Source organism: Pleurodeles waltl, chromosome 4_2 (assembly GCF_031143425.1).
Source record: "Pleurodeles waltl isolate 20211129_DDA chromosome 4_2, aPleWal1.hap1.20221129, whole genome shotgun sequence".
NCBI classification, from domain to species: domain Eukaryota; kingdom Metazoa; phylum Chordata; class Amphibia; order Caudata; family Salamandridae; genus Pleurodeles; species Pleurodeles waltl.
The window spans coordinates 876,788,001-876,802,504 of NC_090443.1; the positions used below are offsets into that span (position 1 = coordinate 876,788,001).

The following is a 14,504-nucleotide window of genomic DNA, read 5'->3' on the forward strand; positions in this document are numbered from 1 at the left end:
TTGTCTTGGTATTTTCTGTGCATTTTCCGCTAGTACGTATCAACAGGTTTGACCTACCTATATGCAACAGACTTTATTAAACACAGCATTTACAGGGTGCACTAAACTGCAGAGCTGGGTTGCTAGGGGGGCTCAAAAAATTATTACTGTGAATAAGCAACGTAATACACTTTCTTACATGTACTTATTGATTACAATCCTCTGCACCTCCTTCGTGCTTTTGAATTGTTCTTAAAATTAAACACCATCTTTATTCACAAGTGGACATTCGTTTGCGCTGCTTACCCCTTGAAGACAGGCGATTATTCTGCAGGTTGAGTGTTTCGAGGCGGTACAATCTGGCCAGCTCCTCCGCAGGGATATACTCAATTTGGTTATTCTGCAAGAGAACAGCAAAGCCTGTCAGCGGGGACGGAAACAGTGATGTAAACACTTAGGTCTGTTTTACGTCCTATGTGTAATCAAGCAACAGCAATGTGATTTTTGCCCCAAATGGAAAGGTTTCTTGTTTATTCAACGAGGCTCCATGTTGCAGGGTGAGAACATTTAAAGTACATAATTTGTCATGATAATGCTAAAGGAGCTATGCTTAAAGCCAAGGTAAACTGCACTTGACAACAGCACGATTAAAAATCACTTAGACAGGCTGAGTAACACGGCTGTGCTAAAAAGGCACTCTGATTCAAGAGCCGGGGGGATTATGATTTCACGAGAGAGGTATGAAAGAGCGAGCTCTGACAGAGTGCATAATCCAATATAATGTTCTGCTGAAAGAGAAAAGATAATTTATTGACAACCTCAGTGGGCTATCTGGGTTAAAAGCATGGCAACTGAAATCAGGTGGCAGACAAGGACCAACATATGTGGCACGGTTGGCTAAATTATTTGCCAAGGAAAGGAAAATGTGTGGCGTAATGTGACATATTTTATGATAGCATTACTTCACTATTTTGTCATTTTTAGGTCGAGGGTTAGCGTTCAGCCTGCTGTATACTTTTAAGTATACTATAGAGTGAGTTCCAGCGTTTACATTGGTTAGTTGCAGTGTTCTTCAAAAATCCTTGCTTGCTAGTGGTCAGTTCTTCCTCTTTGTCCTGCCTTTTTTCACTTTGGGAGCAGCACAAAGTACTGTGTAATTACACTATGTCCTGTTCATCTCTTCTGTAAGGGACCTTTTTTGGCATTTGCCTGTTTCACCTAAACAGTGTGGGTGCTTGTTCAGATACTCCTCCCCACCAGCTCCCTCTGTAAACATAAACCAACAGCAGAGGGGGGCTTTTCCAGGGCCAGCTCACCCTCGCTCTCTTCCTCTTGTTATTTTCAGTCTGTGTGGCAATAAAAGTCCAGTCAGTAATTTACAACGCTATGAGCTCTAACTCGAGCAAACACAAGACTATTGCATTTCAAATGCTTGTTTTCTGAAGTTTCCACCCATTGTGAGAAGCGGTTCAATGCTGTTTGGGACCGGTGGTTGGTGTTGAGGAAGGGAGGTGGGAGCTGTTGCGCCTCTGCCGTCATGTGCTGCTGTGCTCGCCAGGAGTGTTCTATAAGACGTTGAAATACACATGTCTTATGTTGTATTTATTGACTCCATACTAATGAAAGGTACAATGCCCACTCGATGCGTGTTTGCGAGGAAAGATGACCCCCATTTCTATTTTATGTTGGGAACAGAACTTGATTTTATTTTCTCGCATGGTTTCAAAGTAATTTAGCTTGTTTACTGAAAGTGGGCATATGTCGTTTGTACTTTATGGGGTGGCGTTCATACGGGCTCTGGTTTGATATCTTGCGCTAGCTAGACCCTCTTGAACACTGCAGCCCTCGTGTAATTACAATCCACTCTTGAAGCTGGCACTTCAGAGTCGGGCCATCGCAACGCAGGGTTTTATTTCACCGTCACTACTTCTCACACTGTCTTCTCCCTGCTCTCACCACTCGTTCAAGGCCCTTTCTTCCTGTGAAACGGCAGAGCACATTTGTTATGTACGTTGCCAAGGCTACGTTGACATTTTCTCATTGAGTGACACTGTTGCCAAGCCCGTGGTGAACAGGTTTTCTTAATCGACTCTTTAGAGGAATGAGCGCATAGCCGCTATTAATAGAACGCCATTGCCCACGTTCTGTCTGTTTAAGCAGCTCCTGAAATGTATCGATTCTCAGTGACCTATGGAGTCACATTAGCCACATTTTGCATTTAACTCTAAACAGATGCAATCACAAGAAGTGGAATGTCTTAACGTTTCCCATTCTTACGCTTATTGTTCAGTAATATTCATAGAGATATTCTTCCATTAATAATCCATAACCTAATATGGTTTTGCCTAACTTCAAGTCATGCGTTTTCAAGTTGATCTATGTTTATTCACACCTCTCAACTATAAAACGCTGATTCTTTTAACGGCATCGGCTAGTTAATGATGTTCTATATGCCTGGTCCTACTAATGTGAGTGGGGGCCTTGCAATTCCCAGAGAGAACTTTAAGTTAATATTTTCATAATACTTTGGATTATGGTGGTAGGAGCTGGCTTTACTTTCTTAGTACTTTTTATGTTTATTTTTGCTCACAGTGTTAGGGTCAAAGCAATTCACAGCCTTTTTGGTTTAAGTATCGTTTTAGTGTCTTTTTCACTGACTACAAACACTGCCATTGTGGTTTACTTAGCTCACTCAGTTCAGCTAATTTTGGCCTTTCCTTAGCTTTGTTCCCAGAAATGCTTATATTTGTAATTAATTATCATATTTTCTTTAATAGCTTTTCTCCGTGATGAAGGGCACTGTCACCAAAATGCATTGGAGGTCTGGGGTACTGTGGAATAAATTGATTTAATATGGATGTATTTAGTGAATTCAGAATTATTTGAGATATATGTCGTACAAATAAATTGAAAACACTCCTTACAGTGCAAACACAAGCAACTCTACAATACTCAGATGTTTCTGCAAACAAAAATAAATTGAGTTTTGGGTATAAGCAATAAGAATTAAGTTTTATTTTTGCAATTGAAGCCCTGATGTGTTTTTGGCACCAGTGCACAGTGGGATTGCATACGAGTAGGTTTAAAGCCTTCACCCAAATTTCATACTAGATTTTGCAGTGACTGTTCAACTCCTACCGTCCCTTCCCCCTCCTGCACTGGGTCCTAAACCCACATGAAATCCCATAAAACCAACCTCTTATCAACTAAAGAATTACAAAGAAGTATTCCAAATGAAGAACAGAGGTAATTAGCCAGGTGGGGCAGAGTTCAAACATCTAAATACGTAAGGACAGTTATAGACAAATCGTAATTCACAGTTCACAGATAAGTTCAACTATGAGGCACTGACTGACGTCAGTATCAGCGAGTTACCACGGGGTGATCTCATCACTAGGTCTGCTGTAGTGACTGATCTGTCCCGAACCCATCATTCCACATCCCTAAAATTAGTCGCAGCATCACCCCTAACTACAGGTGGCTTAGTCTGTCCAAACCTAGGTGTTTATTCAAAACTCAAATGCCTTCCTTATGGTCCTAAGTTTGCATTGCATGGTGAATCATAGCCGGGCCAGGTAGAGCATGGAGTACTGTATTCTACATTCTTGGAGCTTTTTAGTGTAGAGGCAAGACTTTATTTGTTCCTGCGCAGTATTTGTCAACAGCCACAAGCAAAATATATTTTTATTTAGCATAGAAGATTGTTTGAAATATTTGCATTTAATTCCTGTTAGTTACACGTTGTATGTGTTTTCTTCATTAGACAGTGCAGTTAATCGAGTCATTCTGTGACCCTCGGTCGAGTTAGGAGTGTAGTCCTGCTTTTATGTTTGTGGAACATCCTCAGTTTGGGCTCTCTTCATATGCAGCAATCCCCAATAACACAGCACTCGCGAACAAGGCATAACTGTGTGAAGCAACAAATTCCTAGCATCACTATACACCATAACACATTATATTAAACAATGTGGCACAAAACAAGACAACGTAAGACGGCATGCCACACAGAGTAGCCCAACAGGAACAACACTGCACCACAGTCTAGAAAGCACTATGTATATATATATATATAGGTGATACAACACAACGAAACACAGCATAAGACTAGACAAAGCACACCACATACCATAAAACAGACAGCACAAATTATTGTGTTATAGAAACTAAAGTAACGCAGTAAAATATAACATATCATGGCGCCCCATAGGAAAACAGCATATCACATAGTACATACGATATTGTGAGAGTGGTGAGCAATTTCCTAGATACTGACTCACTCCAGATGTCCATGAAATGTAATTGATTTTGTGTATTCTCCCGAAACAAATCAGCACACTCAACAAATGCCTCATCCTCTCCCTTCTTTCCCCACTTTCATTATATTCTCCCTGGTTATCACTTCCTCTCTCCCTTGGCCTTCCTTCTTTTGTTACCGGCCCCCTATTGCTCCTCCACTTTTCATCCCTGGCCCTCCTTTTCAACTCCCCTTTGCCACTCCTTTTATTACAGACTCTCTGTCTGATCCCTACTTACCCTGCTTGTCTTTTCTCAACAGGCTCCCTCCACCTGATCTGACTTTCATCATAAGATCCTTTACACAAATATTTTCTTCATGCTTTTATTTCCATCACAACTGCCTGTGCTGCATCTTTTTTCATTACAGACTCCCTATAACTCTTCTTCTCCTTATTTCATCACGTGCTTCCTGCCTCTCCCATCCTCCCCTTTCATCACATGAGTCCAGCCTTCCCTCTCATCCACCAGCTTTTACTTTCATCAAGGGGGATCCATGGGTCTGTTCTCTCCCCAGATCCTCCTTTCATTACAGGCTCCTAGGCTGACGTCACGCTTTCTCTATTTGTCTTTTCCTAACTGGCTCCATGTCTTGTCTGTTCTCCACCTGCTCCTCCTTTCATCACAAGATCCAGTTCTCTCCTTTTTTTCTCCTTTTCTCTCTATGCTCTTATTCTATTTACATTTCTGTCCCTCTTCTCTTTCCCTGTATCTTCTTTCATTACAGACTGCATCTTCTCTTCTCCTCCTTCTCCTTCTTTCATTAGATGCTCGCTGTCTCTTCTATACTCCCCTTTCAGCACATGATTCAACTCTGCCTTCTCATCCACCAGCTTTTCCTTTCCTAAAGGGGGTTCGGTCTGCTCTCCACCCTGCTCCTCCTCTGTCTGCTCTCCACCCTGCTCCTCCTTTCGTTAAGTCTTCCCGTCGCTCCACTTTACTACCACCTGGCAAACACACAAGTTCATGGGCCTGGAAGGCTATTGAAGTTTTAGGGTCGAGGGCACAAGCGCTCTGGCCCCTGTTGTAATCTCTCTGTGGGCTTTTAACCACGCCCATGTCACACCCATCAGTTTTGTTGGTTTTTGGGCTTGCCTTTTAAAATTCGCTTGATTTCATTAGTGAAAGGCATGCGTACGTCATGCCTTTTCGGGTGTTTAGCCCTCCTCGAGAGCACCAGTAAACTACTGAAAACATACGAGGCTCCATGTTTTCCTCATTGCTTCTGGACTGCTTTTTATTTTTATTTCCTTTGCAGTGTGATCTCACTCAGCAGTAGTCAAGCGCTTTGCATGAAATCAATCCTGTCACATAAATAATTGCATAGCTACCGATACCTTTGACTACGAGCGAACATCTGGTTTTTTTTGTGTGCTCCTTCACGCTCAAGCTCATGGCATGGCGCTTTAAATCAGCTCGCTTATGTAAAACTGTAGTACTTTTCATTTTCAATTTATGTGGCAAGAAAAGTCCGGTTAGGACTTTACAACGCTAATAGCTCTATGTTGAACAAATGCGAGACCCATTGCATTGCAAATGCTTGTTGCACTTGTTAACAGTGTCAGGACAAAGGTTTTACCTCATTAGTACCAGTCGAGCACACAAAGATAGCAACAAGCAACAGAAAGATCTACCTTTGCGAAGGGGCTTCTACTGAGTAGCAACACGTGTTACCACATTTTTACAAACATTTGATACTCTTGAGCTAGAATCTTTTTTATCAGCAAATTATGCAGCAGATGAAGGATTATGTGGCAATTACTGGAATTTCATAATCATGCGAAAATGCAGTGCGTGCAAAATCACATAATAGTACTTTTTTATTGCTATTTTTAGTCACGTGCTGCCCTATCCATTCTCACCTGTCCTCTCCCACACCTACGTCCTTGGCTTCCTCCCTCCTTCCATCTGTGTTGACTTATCCCTTACCCACTCCTCCATTTGCTAGAAAAACCAAATTGAGGAGTGGGTGGGGGTGAGAGAGAAGGTAATGGGTGAATAGAGAACAGACAAAAGTAGATGGTGGAGAACATGGACAATGGAGGGTGGGCGGGAAGGGTTGGGGAAAACCTAGGAGCAATGGAAGGTGAGTGTCAGGGGCTGGAGCAAGCACACAGACAATGGAGCGTGGGCAGGAGGGCCTTGGGCAAGCACATGGACAATAGAAGGTGGTTGGCAAGGGAGGTGGGTGGCAAGCAAACCAACAAGCACATTGACAATGGATGGTCGGAGGGAGAGGCTGTGGGAATCGCACGGACAGCGGAGGGTAGGCAGGAGGGGCTGTGGGAAGCAAATGCACAATGTAGGAGAGCGGGAAGGGTTGGGGCAATGCACCGACAAGAGAGGGTGGGCCAGAGGGTTTTTGGGGAGGAACAACGAGGGAGGAAAAGTATAAAAGGGAGACAACTGGAAATCATGCACTTTCATGCAGTGCTTAAAAAGAAAGAAAAATGTAACACCTGAAAAGGCGAGCAATGGAAGGACACAGTAAAGCATCCATGCTCCAGGGGAGGGACAAACACACAAAGAGAAAGGAACCCCTTTAGAAGCTGATAAACAAGAAGCAGGCAAATGAGAGCGACAATTGAACCAACCAATGGTAAGCAATCAGTGGCCTCTAAGCCCACTGTAATTTAGCAAAGGTTTACAACTTAGGTGAGAAGTAAAAATTGCACAAGTGCAATATTGTACGGTGTAATCTATATAATCTAGTTGCTTTTCTAGTGCAGTGTAAAACAGAGGTGTAGTCCACACAAACAAAATTGAGTAACAAATTAAGGCTCTTATGCACTTAGTCAACAAATGTGGCACTCTGCAGCAACCAAGTTTCTGAAAACAAGTACAGAATTGTTTGTTGAGTCAGTCCACATTAGTACCACAGATAAATACGCCTGATGGAGGATAAGGACCTCTCAAAACAAAAGTTCAGGGTACAAGAACTCTGCAATAACCTATGTGCTTTAGCTAAAGAGCAGGCAGAAGAGGGCATACCCGACAGAGTGTACTACGCTGTATAACATGATGTATGTTAGTGATGCTTGGAATAAATCTTTTCAATATACAAAAGCCGAACTGATTAGCATTATGAAGGCTTGTTTTTTTTATAAGTGATGCAAGTGAAAGAGAAAACACCCCCAAAATGTGTTGAGGTTACATTTTATGTGTCATGTGAAGCAAAGTTTTAGAAATAGACTAGAGCACATTGTAATGTTTTAAGCACAGCTGCCAAGTGGCTCCATTTTATGCGTGTGACACCTGAAGCCCTCCTTTCTATTTTGCACATGTTAGACCTGGCATCCTTGGCGTGGTTTTCGCTAACTTTTCTTCTTCATATCTCCTGTTTTTGCTGACTTTGTGTTTTACCGGCCTTAGGATTCTGTGAACTTTACCCCTGCTAACCAGTGCTAAAGTGTGTGTGCTCTTTACCTAAAGCATGAGTAGATTGGCATATACTCAAATGGCATATCTAATCTACCTATACATCCCTAGTACAGTGCACTAGTGTGCACAGGGAGTGTAGCTTTAATTCTACTAGTGTGCCTGCAGCACTGATTGTGCCACCCACTTAAGTAGCCCTTTAACCATGACTCAGGTCTGTCATTGTAGAGCCTGTGTGTGCAGTTTTGAATTGAAATGTCAATCTGGCTAATTAACCCTTTTGCCAGGCCCAAACCTTCTTTTTAATGCATATAAGTCACACCTAATGAAGGATGTAGGCATCCTCAAGGGAGGGTGCAGTGTATTTAAAATATCAGGCATGTACTTTTAAGTTTTACATGTCCTGGTAGTGAAAAACTCTTCAATTAGTTTTTTAAATACTGCAAAGCATATCTCTCCTATAGGATAACTTTGGAGTTGCCTTATAACCTTTTATAAGTATAACTTCCAATTGGGAAGAGATAGATTTTCCAAGTTTGGTGTTTCTGGAATCACAATTTAAAATCACAACTTATGGTAAAGTCCGATTTTAAATTGCAATTCTGAAAACACCACTTTTAGAAAGTTGACATTTTCTTACGTCAGACATTTGGTGACTGCTGCCGGGCCCTGCTCACATGCCTTGGGTGAGGTGCTGTGCTTTGTGTATTCTTTCTAGACAGCCATACACATTGAAAGCTCAGGTGTGAGTTGGGTAGAATGGGAGGGAGGAGCTGGGCATAGTCTCACTTACACCTAAATAGGCAGTGTCCTGTCTGTATACAAAGGACTGTATAAACCCTATAGGGAGTCTGGAGCCAGGGCAGGAAGAGCAGGGGCTATGTACACTTCAAAGCATGTCTTTGAAGTCTTCCCCAATTCAAAGGCGCAACTGGGTATAGGCACTGGACCTCTGACACCACCACTTCAGTACACTTCTGGACCCATTTGATACTCTGCCATGAAGAATGACTGCTGTGCTGCTGAAGGACTGCCCCTCTGTTGGACTCCTGCCTTGCTGTGCTGACCTGACCTCCTGCCTGCTGCCCACTTGACTGGGAGTGGGAAGGACTGGACTTGAATCTCTCCAACCCAGAACCCAGAGTGACTCCAAGGGCTGTTGGCTGGCCTCCTAATCTGAAGTCATAGGGACATAAAAGAGTTATAACCACCCTGCTTCTGCACCTGGACTCTGCCATCTGTGAGTCTGCCCTGATCAGTCATGCCACCTCTGCCCTGGACCTCATGGAAGTGAGCCTAAGGTGCTTACTTCAGTGGAACCAACAAATCCTGTGCTTTGGGAGCAGAACAAAAGCATTGCCGTTGTTGGATGGAGGAGAACTGGTGCATCACCACTACAAACGCAGCACTGCATCTTGGGCCTGGCATATCACCTTCTCGCTGCACTTTCTCCTGCAAAAGCTTCTCTCAAATCCTTGCTGCAACACCCTCGACAACGATACTAAACCTCTGCATCGACGCTACTGTGTGGATCAGAACCAACACACTGTCTCAACTGTGCCACACAGCATTGATACCTGTCTTTGCATCACAAGCCCCATCCACAGGATGCTCAACGTCGACGCATCAGGATCTCGCACCGCAGCCTCGCTGCAGCTCTGAACCTACGCATTGCCCCAGCTGTGTGACACATGTTTCTTTAAGACCGTCTCAATGCTCTGTAACTAGAATTTAGGGTATTCAGTTCAGCTGGCCTGACTGGGTCCCTGTGGCGAGCCCACACTCCATCAAAGCCAGCTTGAGCTTTTGACTTTGACCCTCCGGTTCGATGCAAACAGATATCCCCAGTTTGTGCCTCTTGCTTCTAAGCACTGTTTTATAGTTTATTCTTTAAAAAAATCATAACTCAAGCTCTACCTATTGGATGTTTGTTGTTTTTGTCTTGTTTTATTTATTACATTAAGTTCTATTTTTCTAACATGGTGTAGGATCCTTTTTTGTGGTGTTTTCACTGTTTTACTGTTTGAAGTCTTGCACAAATACTTTACACACTGCCTTCAAATGAAGTCAGACTGCTCTGTGCCAAGCTTCACAAGGGTGAGCACAGGTATATTTGGGGTTTCCTCATGCCTTACCCTGACAAGAATTGCGCTTGCTGCTTGACCAGAGCTCAAACCCCAGTCAACCAATAACCCAATTTCTCACATTGGTTATCAGCAGTGAGGGTAGGACTTGTGTTTGTGCAGTGCCATACAGTGATTTGGTGTACACTACCATCCTATATCTAATATCAATTAGAAGACATTCTCCCCGATTGGCCTTCTTGCTTTTTATACATTCATTTTTGTTTTACCTGACTGTGTCTGTGACCTCACATACAAACATGTTACCGACACATCATTTGCTGCAGGACCAGAATTGATGCATCGCCACTGTTGTGTGGAGCAGAACTGACGCATTACTGATAATGCATGATTTGGAACTGAGGCAACAGACTCACATAGCCGGACTTTGGGAGTGGTGCATCGCCTTGGGAACCACCACTGTGCGACATTTTCCCCATCGCCACCATTGCATGGATAGGAACCAATGCATTGTCTCAACTGCACCATGGATCCTCGACACTGCTCTTTGCGTCACAAGCCGTGTCAACAGGATTCTTAGGGTCAAAGCGTCCTCCCGCATCTCAGAACAGATTCATCACCCTGGCTGTGCAACACATCTTTGTTTAGGACCCACGCAATGCTCCACAACCCTGATTTATGGTACTTTGCATTCTGCGGCCTAACTGCATTTCTGTAGCCGGCCTGCGCTCCATCGCATTGGCTTGAACTTTTTAATGTATCCCCATCCGGCTTCTTACTTCTGAGCGCTGTTTTACTGATTATTCTTTAAAGATTAACTCAAATTCTACTTATTGAATTTTTGTTGTTTCGGTCCTGATATATTTATTACATTAATTTCTATTTTCCTAACCTGATGTGGGATCCTTTTGTGCGGTGTTTTCACTGTTTTACTCTTTAAAGTGTTGCACAAATACTTTACAAATTGCCTTCAATTTAAGCCTGACTGCTCTGTGCCAAGCTACCAGAGGGTAAGCCCAGGTTATTTTGGGGTTTGCTTGTGCCTTATCCTGACAAGAATTGTGGTTGCTGCTTGACCAGGGCACACAACCTAGTAAAAAAAACGAGCCAGTTCCTCATGGGCAATATCACTTAGATTTTTTTGATTTTTCTTCCGGGACGTCCAGTCTTGTAAGCAAAACTAAAAGTCCCTAAATGCAGAATGTTATTGGCATTTTCTGGTACATGTTATCGCAAGTCTTAATTTGTGGTGTGCAATCTGACAGGATTAGTAGACAGAGAAGACAGACCCATTGACAAACTCATTTTCAAAATATGGCAATCATTTTGGACCGAAAAGGAAAGGACTTAGGTTTAGAAAACACCCAACTACAAATTCCCTGTGACTTCTTGGCCCATTAATTTAAAATACATTCTTTTACTTTAAGTACACATTAGTGTACGTAAAATAAAAGAATGTATTTTAGGTGAATGAGCCAAGAAGACAAAGGCAATTTACAATGTAGTAGGGTATACTGTATGTTGTTAGATTTTACTTTCAAATGTTAGCAAACATTTGCCCCAATGACATTGTCTATTTATTATTTCATATTGTTGCATATAGTTACGGTGATTAACTGAATGCATATCGATTTAATTATAAAACCAAATAAAACAAACAAAACAAACTACTTATTAATCAATGGCATCTACAACAATTACTATAGGGAACAGAAAGTAAAACATGTCAGTCACAGAAGGGAGGCAAAATGTAAATAAAAAAGCCTCTACTCCACTGGTCCAAAATAACTGAAATTAAAACTTGTTATTCATAGCCGAGCAACATGTCTGGGACTTGAGGACCAATTAAAAGAATTGATCAGTTATCATTCCTAATAAGCGTTGGCAAAGTCAATCGGTCTGGCAAAGGCTGCCAGCGTTTTGGCTTTGAAGATGCTTTTTTTGTTTTGGCACGTTTTTTGCAAAACATTATCAATTGAGAAGTTGCCAATGTAACAGACTAACAGATAAATACTGCTGACCAAGGGCCCATGTATGCATGTATATGTATGTATGATTCTGTTTTTTCTTTCCCTAGCTGAGCCCCAGCCTTCATTTATACTAAACATCCCTTACCCCAAGCCTGATTAGGAGAAATACATAAAGACAAAGGCTGAGAGTCCAGAAAACTGAGAGTAACAGAAGATGGCCATAGTTTCACTCCTTCCTGTAGAGTTTAAAGAGCCTGGGGGAATAATCTTGTGACTGGTGTCCTAACAGTGTGGCACATTGAGTTAGACCCTCCCTATCATGGGCCCTGCCTGTAACTCTACATCTGTGCTACTCTTGTTGCACCCCTGTGCTCTCTTCTAGGTTTGGAGCCAGTAGTGCCAAAGTATTCTCCAGCTGCCTAGAACAAACTGGAGTGGGGCCTAGAAAGCAAGTGATTGTGTTTTTGCGTCTCTGTGGTGGGTGTAAGGCAGTGTGAGTGTGCATGGAAGAAAGAGATGGTGATATTGATTGCCTGTAAATTCCAGTGGTGTAGCTGTCTGTGTGCACACATATTAGTAATTTAAAGGGTTTATGACTGGACACAACCTGAGAATGATCATCCCTGGCTAGTCAGCTGTTAACTGACAAGCCATGAAACTTCCACCCTCAAGCAACCACATTGAACTATTAACATTCCATTTGGAGGTGTGCATGATTCTATCTGTTCCTTAAAGTTATCACATATGATCTTCCCTTTGTAATACAAATAAACAATGTAATCTAAAAACAAATAAAACTGATATCATGGACAATGAAGAGTATCCGAAAACTAGGTATCCAGAGACCAGTTGTGCACTCACAAATATAATCCTGTAAGAAACTGACACTCTCCAAAACCTATGTTTCCTGCATTCAGTTCCATCACTAAAACCCTCACTCCGGTTGGTTGTTGCCCTCTCCTCGATTACGTCAGCTTGGGGATTGTACAACTCAGTGCAATAGTGTTGTCTCCCACCCCAGACTAAGATATTCCTCGTTTCTTTTGAGGTTAACTGAGTACTGTTGTCGATCATGAACATTGAAGGGAAACTTGCATCTTTGAAAATGTCATCCAAAATACCAATGGCAATTGTATGAAACTGGGTTACAGGTTGAGGAGGTTGGAACCCTACTAATGCAGCCACCACAATTCTTGTGAAGGTGGAACACTTGTAAACCTAAAATAACTTCTGCTTGATTCTCAGGTAGTTTGGCATAAAAGCAGCCAGGCTTAACTTAGAGGCAATGTGTAAAATATTTATGCAGCAGACAAACAGTAATAAAGTAAAAACACAACTCAAGAAAATTCCCACACCAACTGAGGAAAACATTTTCATAAATTATTTGACACCAAACAACAAAAATCTACCCAGCAGAAGCGGAGATGTTTAATTTAAAAGATTTATGTAAAAATAGTGCTTAAAAGCACAAAGACCCAACTGTGGTAATCTGGTCGTGCCAGACCGGGACAAAGTCACAAATTCAGGCTGACCACGATGTGGGCTGACCATGATGCGGTCTGAATACAGGGACCAAGTTTAGCCTTTTGAACAAAGTACCTTGAATCCTGGTTTTGGAGCATTGCAAAGTCCTGTGTCGAACATGTGTCACACATTAGTGATCTGAGGAGCTGCGATCCCATGCCTTACCTCGAGGTTACATCATGCATCGGTGGGTCAGAGGAGCAGTAGGGGTGTGATGTGGGGTCCTACATTGAGGGTGTGTTACATAGACTTGTCCTGCATCATGGATACTTTGCTCAGGTGTGGTGCCAAGGAGCAGCAAGGTCCTGCATTGGGGATACGTCAGGCATGTGCCATGCAGCAACGGTTCTGATGCAAGGTTATGAGGCAATGCATTACTCTGTGTTGGTTCTGCCTGGACAACAGCTAAGCTGACAGGGCACCCTCAGTCCCATTTCTAAGGGTCCAGGATTGGGTAGCACCACTTTGGAGAATGACCGACAAAAGAGAGAGTCCAAATATTGGGGTCAAGGTGATTGGAGCCTTTTCTGTCCCTGAGGCTTTGATCAGGAGACCAGCCAATTAGCCCTTGACCTCACTCTGGTGGACCTGGGTTAACAATGGAGGTCCAGTCCCTCTCACGCAGCAGGGCAACAGGGCAGAAGACTATCAGAGACAGCAGAGTAGCAGTCCTTCTTGCAGCACAGCAACACAGCAGTCTTTCTTCTGAGTCTTCCACAGGTCCAAATGTGTATTGAAAAGTTGGGTCTGTCGGAGGGTCCAATATTTACACCTGTACCCACTTTGGAGTTTGAAGTAAACTAAATATGAAAGATGTGGGAGACAACCTGGAAGACTCGCAACCAGTCCTTTCAGGTGACATCAATATATTAACAGCTAATTTCTCACAATGGATTATGAAATCTATTAGTAAGCTGGTTCCTGAAGCAAAGCCCAAGTCTAGTTGTAAATGACGTGACATCCCTGGGTTCACCTCGTGCTTAAAGAAACAAAAAGGAAATTTCGTGGGCAAGAAAGTATCTGGTGGATTAACTATGTCCCTGATTAGAAACGCAAATATAAGAAACAGATATTGAACCTGAAAAGTCTAAGTACTTCACTGATAAAATCCAGTCTGCCCTTAATTTACCTCGTGAATTATTTAATACAGTGCGGGTACCCTCATCACTTCCTGAGGATCAGTCTTCGCTCATCATTCAAGAGTGCTGTGACAGTCTGGCTAAGTTTTTTAGAAGGAAAGTTGAAGCAGTCTTTTTTAAGCTAAATAACCGCAAGG

General features: G+C 42.6%; 1 protein-coding gene across 1 annotated transcript in view; it reads right to left on the bottom strand.

Moving 5' to 3' along the window:
* The window catches only part of PODN (podocan), a 403,282-nt gene that overhangs the window by 224,285 nt on the left and 164,493 nt on the right, over window positions 1-14,504 (bottom strand). The window contains exon 3 of the mRNA XM_069232653.1: window positions 286-379. Within this exon, the coding sequence (XP_069088754.1) occupies window positions 286-379 (94 nt within the window). The remainder of the gene's footprint in view (window positions 1-285; window positions 380-14,504) is intronic.